Below are 20,937 nucleotides of genomic sequence, written 5' to 3'. Positions count from 1 at the left end.
AGCGAGCAACAAGTAGTTCAACGTCTGGTTCGGGAACTGCCCTTCAAACGAAGAGAGTCGACAGTAGGAAACCTTCGTCCGGCGGGAGGCATTGCTACTACTGCAAGGAGGTAGGCCACTTGAAGTGGAACTGCCCCCGTTTGAAGGGGCGCAGGAAGCCTCGGCAGCGCGCTAAGGTAGGAGCGTCCGACCGCTCGTCATCGTCCGAAACTGCATTTCTCGCCTCTCCCGAACTGCAAGGTAGACCATGGTACGTTGACTCTGGCGCTACCAGCCACATGTGTAACGACAAGGATTTCTTCACGGAGAATTATCATCAGTCAGCAGAAACTGTTACCGTGGCGAATGGTCAGAGAATTTCTTCACATGGAATCGGTGATGGCATTCTACAGTGTCGCATTTCTGACTCCAAGTGCAAGTCGGTCAAGGTGAAGAATGTACTCTACGTACCCTCCCTCGAGAGTAATCTTCTGTCTGTCAAGCGCCTCACGCAACAAGGCAACGTGGTGACATTTCAAGGAGACCACTGTATCGTCACTAGGAGGCAGGAGGTGTTGGCTAAGGCAAGAGTGGAAAATGGCCTCTATCGCTTGTCCACTTTGAGTACTACGGCTGCCAATGTCTCTCGGACGTCTAGTCACCGAGGGTGCGTACACGTATGGCACCTTCGTCTCGGGCATAGAGACGCAGTAGCAGTCAAGCGTTTACAGCAGGAGGATTTGGCAGATGGGATCCTGATCGGTGACTGCGACCACTTGGTAAAGTGTAACAGCTGTATCAAAGGAAAGATGAAGAGGGCATCCTTTCCTAAAGAGACTTCGTCGCGAGCGGGAGCTGTTCTGCAGCTTGTCCACACGGATGTCTGCGGCCCCATGAGGACTCTAACGCCTAGCAAAAACAAGTACTTCCTCACTTTCATCGACGATTTTTCACGATACACTGTCCTGTACCTGCTGAAATCTAAGGACGAGGTATCTGCAAAGCTGGAGGAGTACTTGGCCCTGGTGAACACGAAGTTTGGGCGTCATCCGCAGATAATTCGCGCCGATAATGGGACAGAGTACACCAGTGGCAAGACACAGGCCCTTCTGCGCAAGTACGGTGTAACATTCCAGACATCAGTTCCGTACAACCCAGAGCAGAATGGGGTCGCCGAGAGAAAGAACAGGACACTCTGTGAGAGCGCAAGGAGTATACTTTTCGGGGCAGGCCTTCCAAAGTTATATTGGGGCGAAGCTGTTACGACTGCCTGCTACCTTCAGAACCGGCTGCCTAGCAAAGCGGTATCGAAAACTCCTTACGAAATCTGGACTGGCAAGAAGCCCCACCTGGAACACTTGCGCATGTTTGGGAGCACGGCCTATCTTCATGTTCCTAAGGAGAAGCGAGACAAATGGGACGCTCGGGCTCTTGAGGGTGCGCTAATGGGCTTCAGCGAGACGCAGAAGGGGTACCGGGTGCTTCTTAAAGGTAGTCACAGTGTCAAAGTGACACGCAGTGTGATCGTTGACGAAAGCCCGATCATGGAAGCGTTCTGTGGAGAATCACCCGCTTTCCGGCGTCCGGGCACACAGCGTTCGGAGCAGTCGTCTTCTGGTGACGTTGAAGTGGAGCTGCCTAGCTTTCGCCCTCCTAGCTTGCCCTTGCGCGGTGACAGCGTTGGAGATGTTCCGGTGACTGACAGAGTTGTACCAGGGTCCTGTGCGGATCTTCAGATGGCAGATGGAGTTGCTCCCGCAGCTGATGGGGATGGTCCCGTTCAACCACGGCGCTCGAGTCGGAGCAACAAAGGAGTACCTCCGGACCGTCTTTCTTATGTAGCCTGCGCGGCATCCGCGCCCGATCCAGTTAGCTGGAAGGACATGCAGAAGTTGCCAGCTGCTGACAAGGACAAATGGATAAAGGCTGCTGTCGATGAGATCGATTCGCTTCACCAGCTCAACACCTGGGTTCTTGCACAGTTACCGGAGGGCAAGCAGCCCTTCGGCTGCAAGTGGATTTTTAAAACTAAACGGGACAAAGATGGCAATGTTGAGCGTTACAAGGCAAGACTGGTCGCTCAGGGGTTCTCCCAGCGGTTTGGAGAGGACTATGATGCCATGTTTGCTCCAGTCGCGAAGCTCACCACACTGCGGATTCTTTTAACAGTGGCAGCTGCCGAGAACCCGAGAGCTCGTCATTTCGACGTAAAAACCGCATTTTTGAATGGCGAAATCGAAGAAGACATTTATATGCAGCAACCGGAAGGGTTCATCGCTTCAGGGGAGGAACATCTCGTGTGTAAGCTTCAGAAGTCGTTGTATGGACTTAAACAGGTTGGCAGGGCATGGAACATCAAAGCCAATCAAGTACTACTTGGAGCGGGCTTCACACGGAGCCAGGCAGACCCCTGTTTGTACACCCAAGTAGTGAACGGATCCCGGCTATACGTACTTGTATACGTGGACGACATGTTAATTTGCCATCGAGACAATCCTACCATAACAGGAATTTGGCATCACTTGAATAGGCACTTTGAGCTGAAGGACCTTGGACATGTCTGCCACTACCTTGGTATCGAGATAGAGAGACCACGTCACGACTGTTTCCTGCTACATCAGAAGAACAAAATAGATGCAGTGCTGGAGAAATATAACCTCAGTACTGCTAAGATCAGCTTCACACCAATGGATCCAGACTATCTGAGGCTTACGGGGGAAGAAGACCTATACTGCCCAGCAACGATCTGTATCGGAAAGCAGTCGGAGAGCTGCTGTATCTGAGCACGACGACACGGCCTGATATCGCCTGCGCAACTGGCATACTTTGTCGTCGAGTGAGCAGTCCGCGTCAGCGAGATTGGGGGGCTGTGAAGAAGCTGTTCAGGTACCTGATGCATACTCGGGACTTTAAGCTGACCCTTACAGGTCGACAAAGCTTGGACTTGACAGGATATGTCGACGCAGACTGGGCTGGCAACGTCACTGACCGCAAGTCAACAAGTGGCTACATCATCCTGCTTGGAGACAGCCCGGTCACTTGGTCCAGCAGAAAACAGTCATCTGTTGCTCTGTCGAGCACCGAAGCAGAGTACATTTCCGCGGCTTATGCTTCACAGGAAGTTTTGTGGCTGCGTCCATTGTTGGAAGATTTCGGACTAGTCATTGATCAACCGACACCTATGTTCGAGGATAATCAGGGCTGCATTAAGCTTGCCCTTAGTGAAGCGATCAACGCCAGGACAAAGCACATCGATGTCCGTCATCATCACTTACGTGATCTAGTAGCACGCAATATCAACTTTCAGTACCGCGAGTCCGCTGACAACATCGCGGACGCGTTGACGAAACCTTTACCACGACCGAGACTGGAGGCGTTAAGGCAACGGATGGGGCTCATCGAGGGATAACCTGTCGAGGGGGGGTGTTAGAAGAAGTCTACATGCTAACCTCGTTGCGTGCGCACCCATTCTGGCGCACCTGCCCCACTTTCGGAATAAACCCGTCCCGTGCACACGCACTGTTGCTGCCTCCCAGGTTTACTGCTTTCTCACATTTGTGAATGTTCTCAGAATTGAGCTAAGCCTCCTAAACCATCAAGAATTAAAAGCGGTGACTAGGTACACACCAGCAAACAAACGCCATCCAGCAGGAGGCCTTAGCTGGCATTTGTTAGGATAATATAGAACATAGTACATGCAAGAAACACTCAAAATTCATGACAATGCTTCGACAGATATAAAATCAGTAACGCTGTGGGAAAACATTTTATTGGATGTCATTAAATGCAGTCTAGCTGGTGGACCAACTCCATCACGGAAAGGGTGGAGACTCTGCGAGGAGACCGGTATAGATGTGGAGAATACGGTCTTTGACTGCGTGCTCATTAGTAGCATGCCCATGATGTAGTCTACTTGCTGTACACCATCAAGCATGCTTGCTTGTTCTGTGAAACAAGCAGTCCTGAATGACACTTGCTTTTTGCAGTCTCCGCGAGGGCATACCCTGTGTTGCTTCTGAGCATGAGGGTCATCGCACTTCTGGGAATCAGCATAGCATTCACCATTGTACCTGCACTAGCCTTCGAGCTTTATCCAACTCAAGTGCGAGGCCAGGCGTTGTGTTATTTCAACATGTTTACGGTGACCGGATTTTTCACCAGTGATGTTACATCTATTGTGGTAAGTTCGCCCTGTCCAAAAACGCAAGAAAGCAGTCTTAATTTTTACAACGTACAGCCACCGTCTGGCTAGCGCGCGAGCGCGTGGCCCACAAGGACGTCAGCGATGCGAACCGTGGGCCAGGTTTGACTATAGAGAGCGCGTTCCTCGCCATTTCGTGGCCTCGTAATTTCGCTTTTGCTCCGCCTTCGCTGCGTGGGAGGGCGTGGTCACGGCCACGTCGCAGATTCTCAAGTTTCCGTTCAAGATTCAGACTATCGTCATAGCAATAGGCGGGGCACGTGGCACGCATCGGGGGGCAGGGTGTCGACTGGAACCGAACCGAACTGAAAACCGGAGCTGAACCGGAAATTTTTCACGAACCCGAACTGGAACTGAATCGCTATATTTTCACCTGCCCGGAACTGAATCCGCCCCTGGGTTAGGTTCCTTTTTGGGAAAACATAGCAGTTCAGTTCCCGTTCTCAGTTGGGTTCAGTTTGACACCCTGCCCTCATCTAACACACGATCACTTGCCTTTTCCTTGTTGGTCGGAACCTCTCAGATGGTAGGGTGACCTGCGCTTTGTATCCTGGAGGTTCAGCACTATTTCCTTTTAAGACTTCACGAGTCGTTTAGAAAAATACCCAGGTGGGTAAAATCAAGCCGCTGACCCACCACTGTGGCGCCGCTCAAAACCATAGCTGTATCGTGACGTAACGCCTTATTGACTTTTCTGAAGCTTGATTTTGCCACTAGACCAGTCATATGAGGGTGGTTCCACAAGTTTCCGGCCCGAGGTAGAAAATTCGCGCGAATTTGAAAATGCGATTAAGGACGCGTGGCGCCATATTTGTTGGAGGGCCGGAGCACCACTCTCAACCCTCTCCATGGTTTTGTCGGTTGGAGAGCGGCATTTCAAACAGCCAGGGTGCACTCTTCAGTTAAAATGGAAAAAATCGAGTACCGCGCTGACAAATTCTTGACAAAAGAGGGACTTTCGCCTAAAGAAATTAAAGCGCCACTGGACAATGTGTACAGGGAAGCCTCTCTGTCGTACACAACGGTAAAAGATTGGGCTAAGCAGTTTCGACTGGGGCGAGAGTCCATTGAAGATGATCCACGCGATGGTCGTCCAGTGGAAGTGGTGACACAAGAAAATTTGTCTCTTGTCGAGGAGGAAGCGCTGAGCGACAGGCGTCTCAAGGTGAAGGAAATCTCAGAAAGACTGGGTCTTTCCAAAACAACCATTTTTTGCATCATCGGCGAGGGCCTTCACATGAAAAAGGTCAGTGCGAGATGGGTGCCACGACTTCTCTCGTCAGTTCAAAAGCAACAGCGCGTCGTCTGTGCCAAAGAGTTTTTGGAGCTCTGTCAAGAGAACGAAGAAGAAATATTGAAGTCAATTGTCACAGTAGATGAGACTATGGTGCTCTACTATGATCCCCATTCGAAAAAGGAGTCGATGGAATGGCGCAAACCAGGAGAAGCACCCCCAAGAAAAGCCAAGGTCACACAATCCACAAAGATCATGACAACAATATTTTGGGATTGTCACGGGATCCTCCTCATCGACTTCAAAGAAAGGAACACCACAGTGAATGCGACTTATTATGCTTCACTCCTGCACAGACTGCGAGACGCCATCAAGGAAAAGAGGTGCGGCAGGTTGAGTCGAGGTGTCCGGTTGCTCCAGGACAATGCCCATGTCCACACGGCTTCTGTTGCCAAGGCTGCACTGAAGGAGTGCGGCTTCAAAGAAATCCACCACCCACACTACAGTCCAGACTTGGCACCGAGTGACTACACAGAGGACGGAGATTTCAAAACGATAGTGAGGTGCAAGAGGCAGTTTTCCAGCATTTTGCGGACAAAACTTCGGACTATTTTTTCAAGGGTATAAGAATGCTGGTTGAAAGGTGTCAAAAGTGCATCGAAGTTAAGGATGACTATGTCGAAAAGTGATAACTTGTTTCGTCTCTATGACTATTAAAAGTTGGTCGGGCCGGAAACTTATGGAACCACCCTCGCATGTTCCACTTTCTGTCCATGTTTCACATGGAAATCGAAGCATGCCACATCCACATACAGTGAACCCTCGTTAATATGACCACCACCCCGCAGATTTTCGTCATAAAGCGAATTGTCATACTAACGACAAATGCACAGTCCGCTCACCTCAAAGACCGCTTCGTTCCGGCCATTATTAGGTGCACAACAACAGCACAGTGTGACCTGGTCTCGTGGTCACTTCTGTTTTAAGCACTACGGTGCTTTGGCAGTCCGAAAAGCGCTATGAGTAATTCGGAGGTCAATAACATCAGGTCCCAAACCTTGGCACCCTACTTCAACTCGTGTCACCCTCTGCCTGAGGTATGTGTGTAGCCTCGCCCTGGGGCTACTCTGCAGGTCATGTGACGTGGTCATAATAACGAGAAGATAATACCTGTGACACTACTTGTGACAAAAATCTCAGTCATAGTCGGATAAGCGGATTGTCATACTAACGAGATGGGATTTACATGGCGGCGAAACGGTTCCAAAGAAAAACGGTCATAAAGTCAGTATGTCATAAATAATATCGGGGGTCATACTAATGAGGGTTCACTGTACTGCATTCAGGAAGGACAGTCGATAGTGAGCTTCGTTGTGTTGGCTCATTAAAAAAAAAGAAAAATGCGTGACATACCCATTGAAAGTTGGAGAAGTAAGGCCACAGCTTGGGACAAAACTTTACAGAACACCAAGGTGTCTCATTTCTCCACTGGGCGACAGCCTAGCAGCAAACAGGAGTGGGCACACGTACTGGGAGAGGGGTAGAATAGCCTGTCACCTGATTCTTGTTCAGTCTCTTCCTGATAGCTAGCAGGGGGAGGTTTCGATGGAGGAATACGACAGTACCGTGTTTCGTAAACTTTTGTCCGAAGCTGTACAACACAGTTCTTAATTAATATAAACGTTTTCTTAAAGGACAGTTATATTCCTGGAATTGGGTCCTACGTAGTTGCAGCATCGTGTGTTGTGGTAGGATTCCTTGTACTCACGCTACCAGAACAGTCAGTGAGTCACGCACAAGGCAATGACTCCCCAGAAGAACATTACCTCCACACAAGGGCATCACTTGCAACGTTGAGAACCCTGACTGTGGAAGACACTAAGCCCGAACGTCGAAAGCCAACAATAGGAAAGCTCGACCAAATCGAGCAGGCTATATTGGGACAAAGTCCAAAAGACTCCAAGCATACAGGCCGGAAGAAAACCCGGAAGACATAATTTCTGGCTGCATGTAGCCGAGATAGCTTGTGTTTAAGGAGCCTTAATAATGTGTGCATAGCATGTGGAATAGCAAGGATTTTTTTCATCAGCAAAATGTGCTAATAATACTTCATGTTGTTGTAATGTTATCTTGTGAATTGTCTTCACACATCTGTACCAAAAAGGGCCTTTTCTAATAAAACTTACACAATATGCACAGGGAAAATTCACCCCTACTATAATGCGTTTGGGTGGAGAAAGTCAGCTTGTCAATAAATACTATGAATATAGTTGCACCAAGGTGGAGCTACGGCTCAAGTGTGAGCTTTGCAGATTTTCACAGAATTGCCTCCGTACTAAAGCCAGGTAATGGTAATGGGAAACAAACGGTATATTACAGAAATTTGAAATCTTAATGGAAACACATGCCACAGTCCTTCATTGCCAGTAACGAAAACAATTGTCTGGTATTGAATTTGGGTAATGGCTATTCCTCTTGTGCGATGACATGAGTGATTTTTTAAAATTTGGGTGACCCCATTCTCTAATATATGTCCTGAACACTACACGGGAGAACGGAAAGTGCAATATTCCACCTTGAGGGTGCATACATTGCCTACTCGTCCCAGTGCTCATAACTCATTACGTCAACACACGCGACCTACACAACACTCTATGGCAGTACTCTTTACTACTGGGAGCGTCTATGTATCTATGAATGCGACATTGAATGGAGCTCTGCCCATCTCGAGTTGCTGGGCTCGAAGTTTGAGCATGACATTCTACAGGACGAAGACTTTTCTACAGAATTTTCATGCAAGATGTGCGCATCCCACCAATGCAAAATTACTTGTGTAGTGTGTACGCGTGACACTGAAGCAGCACTTGGTCAAGACAGGGTGCTGACAGAGCTGAACGGGCTGTCCTCCCACAACTCTATTACAGCCCTTCCAGTACCAAAAACAGTAACAGAAATGTAACAGAAATTGAAGGGCTGGTATCAAACGGATAGCGAACGAAAATACTTCTATACCTATTACCTTTATATTACCTTCCCCTCTATTACCAATATTCGCCTCGAGATCGAACAATGTCGCCACCATGCGGCAGCTCCGTGAACTGCCCTTAGTGGGGATGCGCGGCCTGAGCCGGTGCTTTCGCTGTGGTCATCGTGCTCGAAAACATGCTTGGAAGGTTGAGTTTCTGGACATTTGAGCTTTTAACGTCGCTCAAGATGAGTGAAAATGACTTAGTGGGAACTTTTTTGAATTTGTCTGGTTCCCTGCATTAGAGTGCTTAGCAGGGAAGAAAACTACAGAACGTGCATATGTTCCGTTATGCGGATTCCACTCGGCCTTTGTTATATTATATTTGTCGCTGCGGTTGTGTGTGTCAAACAAAATGTACCGAGAGCTAAGGTCAATGTTGTAGTATAAGTCAATGTATTGTATAATTGTCAATAATTGTAGTCAATGTCATAAGTATAACGATGTCACAGTTATTTATAGAATGGTTTCTCTGCTGGCCGTTATTTCATAATGCACAGTTATGGTATTCTACGCGCGCTAGACACAAGGTGCATCGAATGTATGAATATATTATCATATGGAGGTTTTAAAATATGTGAACTTCAAGCTTTCATCTCATTTCATCTGACCGTATGACAGGCTTGACTTTTATCTTTCACAGACGTGATCATTGGAAAACACGCACTCAAGGTAAAATGCTATCACCATCTCCGAACGTTCTCTGTAAAACACACGTGTTTCGTGGTGTATGAAGCACGTGCGCAACAGCGAATTTCAGAATATACCTGCCGCTGGAACCAAAAGCTTACTTTGTATATAGTTATTACCTGACCAGTAGCACCCCAGACAAAGTCAAGTCCACCACAGAGGTCTGGTTATCTTGTAACATATTTTAGCACCGTCTAATGCATGTCTGCACAGGAGACGAATCAAACCTCAAACCTCTCCCGTACTCGCACGACCTGAATAACCACCGCTGTTATACGACGCAAAAATTATAGCGAAGGGCTTCAGTACTTATTGGGCTATTCTGCCCTTATATTGCATTCTTGCACAATTGTACATTTAGATTTCCGAGACCAGTGGAGACAGGAAAGTTTTTTTTTTAAATCCTTGTTCTTCTCAAAGACAAAAACAAAATCTTGCTTGGAACAAAGGAGGCAGTGTCTCCCTTCAAGCGCACACAGGTGATTTGCTTTTCACAACTTCGCGACTTCAGTGTTTCGCAGTGCAGTACTTTTGGTCAACTTTCACACCTTATCAGCGTTCTAAGTAGCGCATTTCATCACATCCGGAATATGTGAGGCACTGACAGCGGCATTTCATCCAAAAACACTGCGATACCCGCGTAGAAAAGCGTGCGCTTGCTTCGCCGGATCGCGCCGGATCCCCATTAGAGCTAGGGAGCCTCCATGCGCGTCCCCTTTTCAGGGAGGCGACAACTCCGTCGTCTGCTACGAGCGCCGGCATCTTGACTCCCACATCGCATTGGGCGTCAGCGGGGGGGTTGCGTTTGTCTCGATTTTTCGCGACAGGAAGAGGGTAAAAGCGGAATGAAGGATACTGGCGTAGCGAAACTTTCATATATGCTAGTAGAGCTGGTCATGGGTTGTAAAATATGTTGTTAATGCTTTGTAACGTTTGTCTAAACTCATCACTGCACCTGCACATGCAGTCGTGTCTCGACCAAAGATTTACAATAGTAAACATGGGAATGTGTATAGACAACAAAAATATGTTAATTGCAAGCAGATTTTATTACATTTGTGAGCGCGGCTGAGAGAGAGAGAGGCCAGGAGCATAGCGGAATGCAGATGTTTATTGGCCGCTACACATCTCATTCAATAAAATAGAATAGCAATAGAAAAAAATGGAAATTAGGTCGCACTGGTGCCGTTTTGCTTGAAGACGACGTTGTTTTACCAACATGTGCTCCTGTCGCAAGTTCACCCTCAATCGCAGTTGTACAAATTTGTACACGATTACATGATATAGTTCTTCGTGTTTGTCACAAGCCGGATTATTGTACACGTTATTATGAATAAAAGTCGACACAGTCTTGAAAGGTGAGTGCAGATATCGCCCTGAATGCCTCTTCACATTGCATTGTACGAAGAAATGTGCTACGCTGCACGGTGCCCGAAATATACCGAAGATTCATTGCACCACGTACGTGTTCACGAAGCTCCATGAGCTTGTTGTGGCTTTCCGGAGACTTAACGGAATTTAATTTAACGTAAATGACCAGTGAGCAATACCGGAATACACGGTACACACTGTACGCTGCAAGGGTGCTTGCTTACATCGCACACGTACGAGCTCATTGTTGGTTACCATTCTGCTCTCTTTACCTGCGCGAGCCAAACATCTTTCCGCTTTTTTGATGCTGGGAAGCGATACAAACGCGCACTTTCCGAGAGTGGTTGGCACACTTGGGCACACAACACCCTGGCATTTTGCTGCACGACGTATCATGCGAGCAACGCGCATTGTAAATCTTCACGCACGCTGGTCTTCGTCCACCAACCGAATGTATTTGCTCAATCAAATAGGAACTGCTCAAACAAGAGCAAACGCTGGTACGCGACCTAGCTCTTTAGCCGACAGATCAACGACCTCATACCAACAATACGGAGATGAACTGAGCCCTAGCAGTGGTTCTCAAAGAAATAGAGAAAAGAAGGGAGGAGCACTTTCATGCGTAAATTCCAATGCAAAAGAACTGTGACCCGAACGTGGTACACGCAGAAAAAATGGGACGGAACACTGGTACCCGAGGAAATGACTCGTGGAACGACCGATTTCAGCAGTAATAGAGGAAGTTCTGACACGCTTGTTGCACGCCGGATTTAAAATTCCAGAGGGATATGCTGCGATATTTGTTCCCAAAACATACAATGACGCTAAGGTACAGAAGAAATGCAATCACTTGCGTGTACATGTGCCGGATGGCCGCTCGAACGCGCAAAATGCACAGCAGGCAATGGTCAGCGCGTAGCAAGTTGGGAGTCAAAATGCGCGCTCCGCACGAGGGCAAGGAGGAAAGGCGGCGTTGGCACGGTTAAAGGGTGTCTCCTCCCTGAAAAGCGGAGAAGTCGCAGCAACCCATGGAGGCTCCCTAACTAGAGCTCCGCCGCAGCGCCACCTACAGTTCGATCTCGAGGCGAATACCTATTACCTTTCCCTGGTTGCACCAAATTTTTCATAGCTCCTCGTACACCAATGTTTGAGGCATTGGCGTTCATCAAAGTGTCTCAAAAATGTAAAGACATAACTTTATTTACTGTAGAAATCCGGAGACAATGAGTGATTGGCATGAATGAATGGAAGGTGATGCTGATGACCACGCACTGATCTACAGAGCTTGTGGAATGGAGTGTCCATAATTGCACCACCATCATACTATGGATCTGTTCTTCTCACCGGCAAGGTAGTCCATGAACTGCAACAAGAGTTATGCATGTGGGTTTGTGAGGGGAATTTAACTGAGGCTGCGAGGCTTGTGTTGTATTCATTATGTGTTCAATTGCCTCATCCGCTACTATGTTGCGACTCACGCAAAAACAGACTTTGTCTGTCCAACGTGTCTTCCGTAGAAGTACTGATGCCTGATGTCAAAACTCAAGTTTAATATACATCTGTATGTGTCAATTTATAAATATAAACACTGATGTTTTATCTCTGTTTTCCCAGGAAAAAAATTTGGGCCTTACACTGAATAAAAATTTGTTATATTTCAGTAATAGTTTAGTAATAGTCAATTTATGTAATATTTTTCAGTCACTATTGTGGCAGTAATGTAAGTCACTGTCACAAAAGCTACCCTTTAGAGCACACATAGCATGTGCGAACTGTTGGTAACCTCTAGCATGACCTCAACCCCTTCAGAAGGGATGCCTGCCTGCCTGCCTATGTCACACCAGCAGATCTGGCCAGGCCTCCAAGGTCACACCACACCTCTCGTGATAGTTTTTTGAGGGTATTTTTGTAAAATAAATTGGTGCAGTGATGCGACACCGTTGAATGAAAATATTTTACATGGAAACGCCTGATAGACTGCTTTGTGAATTAACAAGTGTCATTTCGTTGTCCTATAAAGGGCTCACACATTCAATTTTCTCAGTTGTCCCCTCTCTTACAAACAATTTGAATAGTTCTCTCACAGCTTCCTAGAATTAGAGCCTGAAGTTTTTGGGAAATATTCTTCTTAACCTTAACCTTAACTAGTTCAGTACAAATGGTGATATAACTGCGTTTGCTGCCAAACAAGTTAGTGTGCATTCCTACAGACGTTTCAGTGAGGGCAATTTGCCGGGTAAAAATCGGGTTTCGCCCTAAGGAGGCAACCTTCAATTCGGGGTGCAAATTCAAGGAAGAATCTAGTTAAAACCTAAAACTTCGGGCTCTACATATAATGCAAACCCACGTATAATACGAAGTGACATTTTCACTTCCCGACTGGAGAAAAGGCTACGACGAACTCTTGAATAATGTGATGCAGGATTTTTGCATTCCCGTACGAGAATGGCTACAACGGTGGATGCTGGGCAGAAGTGGACTGAATGTGAGCACTTTGCAGATGCGTTACCGAGCAAAAACGTCGTGCGTGACCACTTGCCACTCCGTTGTTTACATGTTTTTGATGTCACTATCACTTGTCTGACCAGGGAGGATATGAGACAACTGATGTTCTGAGGCTGGAACAACATACAAGGGACAAATACATACAAAGCCTCAAATTGCCCAAGAAATTAACGATGAAAGAAAGGAAGGGAAGATGGAAGTCGCTGGGAAGGCGTGTTAGCTTAGCTCAATTGGTAGAGCCCTGGACCGGTAATCCAGAAGATGTGGGTTCGACTCCTACAGCTGGCTAACCTTTTCAGTGACTTCCATCTTTCAGGGAGGATATGTTTGCTGATTGCCGAGCTAAGTAATCGGAATGCACCTATTGCACAGCGTTGCGCACGGTGCTCCACGCTGTCCAATAGACGTGTTCAGATTATTTTTCTCGGTACATCAAGTTATCTCTACACTGAATGAACGTAACCTCCCAGTATCATCAGGGTGGTCGAGCATCCGACAAGGATCGATCTCTAGATAAACTTCGAACTACGAGAGGAGATGTCGGTTCCTGACGAAATGCCGACATGTTCTTGGGAATCTCAGCTTCCAATATAGCTTGCCCTTCGAATTTCAGAACGTTAGATGGCACGTTTCGACTGCATTTTCAAGTCACTTTCTGTTTTGCCAACGAACATGGCTGTCATGTGACTCGCCGTCGTAGACGAATCACTGTGGAGCTGGGCGTGGCAGATTGGAAATGCGGAGCACGAGAGGCCTGTGATAGCGAGTGCAGTGCCTAGATACCGCATATAATCCGACCCCATTTTTAGGGCCCTTTCCTGAGGTAAAAAAAAAAAACTTGCATTATATGTGGTCAAATACTGTATGTCAGGTAGGACAAGCCAAACAAGTTTTGACTGATAAGAAAGTACAAAACACAATGCAATGCAAAGAAGTACAAAACACATACTGGCCCAATTCCAGGCAGGTTGAGCACTGTTCCCAGGAGAGGCACTCTCCTCAAGAAATTGATGACAACAGGAAAGAATCCACTGGAAAGGCATGACATGGGATCAGTGGCAATGCACACTCAAAACTGCTACTAGTATGGTGAGGGTGTGGTCAGCTGCATTTTTCAAATTGTAACATGTCTCCTTTCACTACTTGTGAGCAGGGAACCGGAACCGGTATTTTTTTCGGTCCAGTTCGGGTTCAGGCATATTGGTTCGGTTCGGGTTTAGCTCCGGTGAACCGAAATTATCAGCTTGAACCGGTTCAGGTATATCGGTGCGGTTCAGGTTCGGCTACAGGTGTCTGCTGAAAACGAAAAGCGAGGAGCTGGAAGCCTTTTGGCAGAACCCGGTCAGTGCCCTCATTTGTTCCGGCAAAAAACTGGCGATACAGTCAGAAACTTTTACTCTCATCTGGCATCGTTCAAAAAATAAATAATCGAAAAAAAGAACAAAAAAGGTCGGTCGATAGTACAATTAGGTATTTCACCTCTGAACCGATTCCCGAACCGGTAACCGTATCAAATTTTTTTGGTTCAGTCCCGGTTTGGTTCAGGACAAGCAAAAAAATTGTTCGGGTTCGATGGAAAATAACGTTTTTTACGGTTTTTGGTTCGGGTCCAGTTCCGGTTCCGATCCCTGCTTGTGAGTGGTTCTCACTCATTGAGTGTCTCTGGTTAATTGAGGTACTCCTCGCAATTTTTTTCAGAGCACACTTAGTTGTGTGAATTAATAACGAGTGTCAAGACAAAGCTCGTGTGAGAGTCAATACAATGTGTTTATAATGCTCCAGTGTCTGAAGACAAAACATCTATTGCTGTGTGTTTCAGTCTAAGGTAATTGGAGTAGATTTACACACAAGGTGCATCAGCCTATTTGTGTGGTGAACCAATTGCCAGTGTTGGTGGTAACTTGTCACTGTAACTAAGCTACTCTTTTCAGTAACTTTTCAGTTAACTCATTGCTTTTGAGCTAACTTCTTGAACTTGGTCCTATTTTAGATAAATTTGTCAAAGGAACTTGGGAAAAGTTCCAAGTTCCGTTTGTTTGGTTCTCATCTACGAACATCACGAGCTGCATCCTCCCTCCGTTGTGAGACGACAGCCACATGTACACTGGTCCCACGTGCACGGCGTGTCTGATTCCCTTGTTGTTACACAGAGCATACTACAAATTATACTTTGGCCGCACATATGGAAGCTCAGGTGACGCTCATCATACGGACGACCAGTGTATTTAATGGCAGAGGGCACTGTGAAGCAGGATTAAAACTTAGCACGGTTCTACGATATGTGCATAGAGGACAACTCATGAAACTTTCAACTTTTAATGCCTGCATGTTTTGCGAGATTAAAATCATCAAATCCCTGACTAAAGAAGCACATAAAGGTAGGCTTCTTTTGTCACATCAGATATTGGTACAGTTTTCATTAGAGATGGGACGAATCCACGAATCTTACGAATTTTGAATCCATTCTTTAACAAAAAAATCCAGGCCAAAATCGAAAAGCCAGGGGAAAAAATATTTCTACTGAAAAGTATTTAAGCAGAATATGATATATTTGCTTAATGAAAAACAAACTGAATTATTCAGGGTGTCCACGCTAAGTGTGAACAGATTTTTAAAAAATATATATAACACTTTTTCCAAGATGAAATCAATTGCAATATAGCATATGCTGAAGGGCACTCCCTAGCAGGGCATTAGCAAAGTCCAAAGGCAACGTCTTAATTAACTTTCATTAATTAACTTTTTAATTATAAAAGCTACAAAGTTGTCCCAATGAGAACATCTGTTCCTTTCGGTCACCTGGTATCTTAGCCGTTTTCAGAACAAAAATCCGATCGATAGGACGCCCGCAAAAAATTCGTGAAGGAACGCCATTTTTTTCTTTATTTTGTTCATTGTGCTTCTTAGAAGACGCATCTTTCTTTCACCCCCAATGTGAGAGGAAGAACGAGCACACTAACGCCTCTCGCGTCATGGAAAAAGATGAAAGGGAAAGAGGAAATGCAACCCAAGATAAGGCTTCCGATAACCAGTTCCGATAACCAGTTCCGATACAGTCACCCAATACATTTGTTCTTGTTTTGTTTCCGCAAGTTAAAGCTCATCTTCGACGCATGAGGCGGCACAGTGCTCCTTCCCCCTCTCCCGTTGGGGATGAAGGAAATACGCGTCTTCTAAGAAGCGCAATGAACAAAATAAAGCAAAAAATGGCGTTCCTTCACGAATTTTTTGCGGGCGATCTATCGAACGGATTTTTGTTCTGAAAACGGCTACGATATCAGGTGACCGAAAGGAACAGATGTTCTCATTGGGACAACTTTGTAGCTTTTATAATTAAAAAGTTAATTAATGAAAGTTAATTAAGACATTGCCTTTGGACTTTGCTAATGCCCTGCTAGGGAGTGCCCTTTAGCATATGCTATATTGCAATTGATTTCATCTTGGAAAAAGTGTTATATATTTTTTTTAAAAATCTGTTCACACTTAGCGTGGACACCCTGTATATAGTTCACTTTCAGGAGAAAACACACCCATATACTACTTAAATGTAATTTAGTTAACATGTTGTTCATCGACTACAGGAAATGCATAAATTCTTGAGTCTGAATTGTTTCCGCAAAACTAAGAAACGCAAAACTGCGTTACTTTTAAACTTGTAATATAAGAGTTCCTGCCTGAACTCTTTCAGTCCAGAGCAATGTGAACAAACATACAAGAAAACATCCACCGGCCAATCAAGCTTTAGGCGAACTCCGCAGGCGCCAATTTTAAAATGATACAAACAAACTTGGTTGGTGGATTCGTAAGATTAGATTCGCCATTTTGGGCAATGGGATTCGGATTCCCGAATCTCGAATCCTTGCCTAGGATTCGAGGATTCGGTTGGCACATCCCTAATTTTCATATATCAAAACTATTATAGGATGTCTTGCACTGCCCATTGCGAGATCAAGATCTGAATTAATTATAGAAAGGTCAAGACTTAAAAAGTGTATAGTATTAGGCAGCAAGTAACTTTAAAGTAGCTTAGTTACATGTTTTGCTCAACAACTTAATCGGTAATGAGTTCCTTTTGTCGAGTAACTTCCCCTTCTCCACCAATCACGAATAGCTATGCGGATCAGGGTGGCTTGGGAGCAGGAGAAGTGGGGAGTCAACATATTTCAATTCCCTTCAATAGTAAAACTGTTTCTTTTGTTTTACTTTTGTGCCGGTCAGTCACGAAGATCTTAGTGAGTACCAAGTGGTTGCACTTGGTACTCACTAAAGCTGGATTCACAGATGCATTTTTTGAACGCGTTTCGCGTTCGCGGTGCCGCGAAACGCGAGCCGCGGAGCGTTTCCAGCCGCTTTTCGAGAACCGCTCCGTGCTGCAGCTTCGGAGGGGAGAAACGCGAACGCTTTTCATCCAGCCAATCGGAGCGCTCAGAGGGGTGGAGGTGGCTTCCCTTTGGCGCCGGCGGGCAACAGCGGGCCTCCCGATACCGCGCTGGGATCTTTTGTCATTTGTACGTGTGTGTGTGTGTTTGGTGCTGCCGCATGAGTAAATTCCTTGTCAGCAATAGCTGTTTGGTGTCTGAGCTGTCAACGATGAGCTGGGAATTTACGCAAACCACGGAATCGACGAAAATAATTAAGACTTGTGTGTGACCGCGTGTTGGTCGTCGGTAGGTAAACATGTGTCTCGTCTTTCTCTGCCATTGTGTCACGTCTGTCACTCCAACGATTGATGATTCCAGCAGAAATGCTTCACAATAACTATAAAATGAATAACATGCTTCACAATGTAAATTTTGAGGAAGAGAGCTGGAAGTGTCGGTACGATCTTCACGTAGCAACAACGAAGCGCGTTTCCAGGATGGCGGCTCGGCTATGTGTGACAGGCCCCTCTCGGCAGCGCCGCGAACGCTGAGGCGGCGCCGCTTTTTGAAACGCATGTGTGAATGAGCCTTAAGATCTTCGCCGCATGGAAGATGAGACATATGATTAAATTATTTTTTCCGCATTTTGTCAAGTTGGCGTAATATTTTTCAGAGTGATTCCGATGAATCACAGCTTTCAAACATTTCTGGGTAATTACTGTCTCCGATTTGAAGAAACACTCCTGGCCACCAAACCAGTAACTACATAATTCTCTAAGAAGTCGCAGTAGCACAGTTGTTACAGTTGTTGCAAAAGCATTGAGGAAACCGGCTTCTATTACACACAATGCAATATAGATTACGTAGGATAGGTAGCTCTTAGAATATAGATTATGTGGTTACCTGAAAAGCAGGACAAAACCATAGGTTTCAATGACAATTCCAATCAAGGGAAAGCCAAAGATGACGATGAAGATCCCACCAAAGAATGAAAACGCCCCACGGAGCTTGTGTTTTTGAAAGAAGAATCGGAATGTCCGCTCTAGACCGATGACAAAAGCCAAACCAGCGAGAAAGAGGATCTGAAAACAAGAAGATTTATAGGTGTGACAATAATAACACGCGGCTGGCAGTCGCATGATGCGATGCCACACGATTACAGTAATCATGAAGTATGACAGATTCATTTTGTGTACCTTGGGGTTCCTTAACGTGTGTCGTGTTCCTCATGTGTTCGAGTGATTCCGAACCAAATTGCTGGAACATCTAACCCACAACTAACTACCATGCCTGGTGTAACATGTGTACAGAGAATGGCAAACACGAATCTGATGCACTCGATTAAGCAGTTCGAGACAAACTCACATTTCCTAGAGCCAGCAGACCTCTATCAAAGAAGAGGAGCACACCGAGAAAGAGGAACGTTATTCCAAAGCCCGTGAGGCCAATGCCGATTTCTGAAATAAACCCGAGAAACAACAAATGCACATTACAAATAGGTTTTGTTTTGGTGTTCAAACTGAAATAGAATCATCAAGCATTTTTGAGCAGCTGCTGAAACATGATAGCAAATTATATGGGTACACTCTTTTTATATGAATCAGTCACAATATGAGTGCCTCTAGACTATACGTAATAATGTAACTATAATGTAAATAACATTTGAGCGCATCCTGGTCATTAATCAGCAAGTAGACACAGAACATGGAAGGGGACTGCAGATGGAGGCAGGATGTCTCCATCTGTGTTCCATGCCTGCTTGTCACTTTAACCTGGGTAATCAAAATGCACAAGCACCAAAAAAGAAGTGATTCAAATGCCAATATGTGCCAGGATTCGGTCCTACACCACCCTACCTTTACATTTTGTGTGAGCATTACCATGAGGTGAGAACAAACATTTTTATAACATTTCAAACAAGATGCCTGCAAAATTTCATCGTAATGAAGTCAAATATTCCCTGGATTCCTCAGCACGAAGAGTGCTAAGAACGAACAAGATGCAACACACAAAATCAGGTAGGTACAGGCAAGCTGGTGAAGGAACTCTAAAGTAGAGGAAATCCTGAGCGTGTTGCCTCTGTGTTTTTGCCCATGCTCACTTTTTCACAATGAAGGTACAACAGGTACCGCCGTGTAGCTTTCCACACGAGGCTGCACTCCGTTTGTTCTAATAAAGTGTTAAAAATAAAGAGCGCAAATGTTAAAGAGAGCAAAACATAATGCCTTGCTTTCAGCGTGTGTTTCAAACCAACCGTCAACCAACGAGCGGGCGAACTTTCATCGGTTGTCATCGAGTGCACTGAATACCCTTCTCCTCTGTACTCACTTTGAAAATCTGTCACCTCAAACATCTCTGTTCTACTAGGGGGAGTATCACGCTTCTTCTTTATAATACACGAATGATTTCAATAAATAAAACACGAATAAGTTTGGTTTCACCACGTCACACTGAATGCCGCAAGGACGGCGCCATATTGAGTACAGCGCCATCTCGATTTCCAGCTGCTTTGGAAAGGGACGACGTTGACGATGCGAAATTTGAAAAGTGTCTTTGGAGGCCGCCCGTTTCTTCGTCGCGGCAGATGATTGCCGCGTAGCATAAATAAACACAAACAAAAAAATGCTTTTAATAAGGCTTCACGTCGCCAAACACTATGATCAGAGATCAGAGCGACTACCACTGTAGTAGGTCCCGTGTGTAGACGAGGCCAACAGCATCCCTTTCAGTCTGAGGATTCAGAAAAATCATTCCATGGAGCAGTACTGCAAGTAATACTGCCCCGTGACCTTTCGGCCGTAATCGAAAAATCGAAAGCAAGGTCCACCAAGGCGGACTGCCTTGTGCTCTGTCTCACCCTCCCTTTTTGTCTGAGGACCGCACGAGGGCAGGGACTGAAACCGAAACGAATATTGGTTCGGTTACGGTTCAGTATCAGAACTCTGAAAGCGGTTACGGTTACGGTCACGGGATTCGCCGTTTTACTATTTGCGGCTACCGGTAACCAAACAGTTGAACCGCTATTTTTCCCACCGGTTCTCTCTAGGATGTACCTACAGGCTGCGTGGATATGTCGCAAAATAAGCTACAAAGTGCAAGCGGATAAAAATGAACATATTTATCTGTTCCGCTCCGAAAGAGTGGTGCAGCCATCTGCCAGGTCGAAGAAAGAGTGAACCCTTTCTTCTTTTGCCATTTGCGACATTCCCCGTAAAATAATTTGTTGCGGTTTCTATTACCGCGTGCACATTCATTTCGCTCGTGCTGTAACAAGCTGCAATGCAAGAAAAACTGCGTGCGTCAGCGGTTAAGCAAACAGATGTGGAAACAAACAACGTGCAGTTCATAGCACAAAAGGGACGCACACAATGTCACACGATGCGGTATGTCACCCGATTACGGGTTCAAGCGCATAAGATGGTATGTTGTTTACACCAACTTCTGAATGAAAAACACATGCCGAAGATATCTACTTTAACAGAAGCACGTAGTGGGGGTGGTGATGATGAAAGGGCTCGCCGTTGTCGGTCTCACAGAAACAGAAGCACGTACTACAATCACTAATCAGATT

At 45.8% G+C, this 20,937-nt stretch overlaps 2 protein-coding genes across 4 annotated transcripts in view; one reads left to right on the top strand and one right to left on the bottom strand.

The window, feature by feature from the left end:
- LOC135395346 (organic cation transporter 1-like) overlaps window positions 1-7,604 on the top strand; it is a 30,242-nt gene extending 22,638 nt beyond the window's left edge. For 2 of the 3 annotated variants that reach the window (XM_064626582.1, XM_064626581.1), the window contains exons 10-11: window positions 3,966-4,159; window positions 7,109-7,604. In XM_064626582.1, coding sequence (XP_064482652.1) covers window positions 3,966-4,159; window positions 7,109-7,411 — 497 coding nt within the window. In that variant the 3' untranslated portion in view covers window positions 7,412-7,604. The remainder of the gene's footprint in view (window positions 1-3,965; window positions 4,160-7,108) is intronic. The other variant, XM_064626583.1, reaches the window with a different exon arrangement.
- A 4,078-nt stretch (window positions 7,605-11,682) lies between these two features.
- LOC135394157 (vesicle transport protein GOT1B-like) lies at window positions 11,683-19,876 on the bottom strand. Its single transcript, XM_064624717.1, has 5 exons — window positions 19,695-19,876; window positions 18,732-18,823; window positions 18,270-18,448; window positions 13,955-14,036; window positions 11,683-11,863 (listed from the first exon to the last, which is right to left on the bottom strand). The coding sequence occupies exons 1-5, from the start codon at window positions 19,717-19,719 to the stop codon at window positions 11,819-11,821; spliced, it is 423 nt and encodes a 140-aa protein (XP_064480787.1). The 5' UTR covers window positions 19,720-19,876; the 3' UTR covers window positions 11,683-11,818.
- Between the last annotated feature and the right edge of the window lie 1,061 nt (window positions 19,877-20,937).

This window comes from Ornithodoros turicata, chromosome 5 (assembly GCF_037126465.1).
Source record: "Ornithodoros turicata isolate Travis chromosome 5, ASM3712646v1, whole genome shotgun sequence".
Taxonomy (NCBI): Eukaryota; Metazoa; Arthropoda; class Arachnida; order Ixodida; family Argasidae; genus Ornithodoros; species Ornithodoros turicata.
The sequence above is the reverse complement of the archived record's forward strand: the minus strand, read 5'-3'. Positions and strand labels throughout refer to the sequence as shown.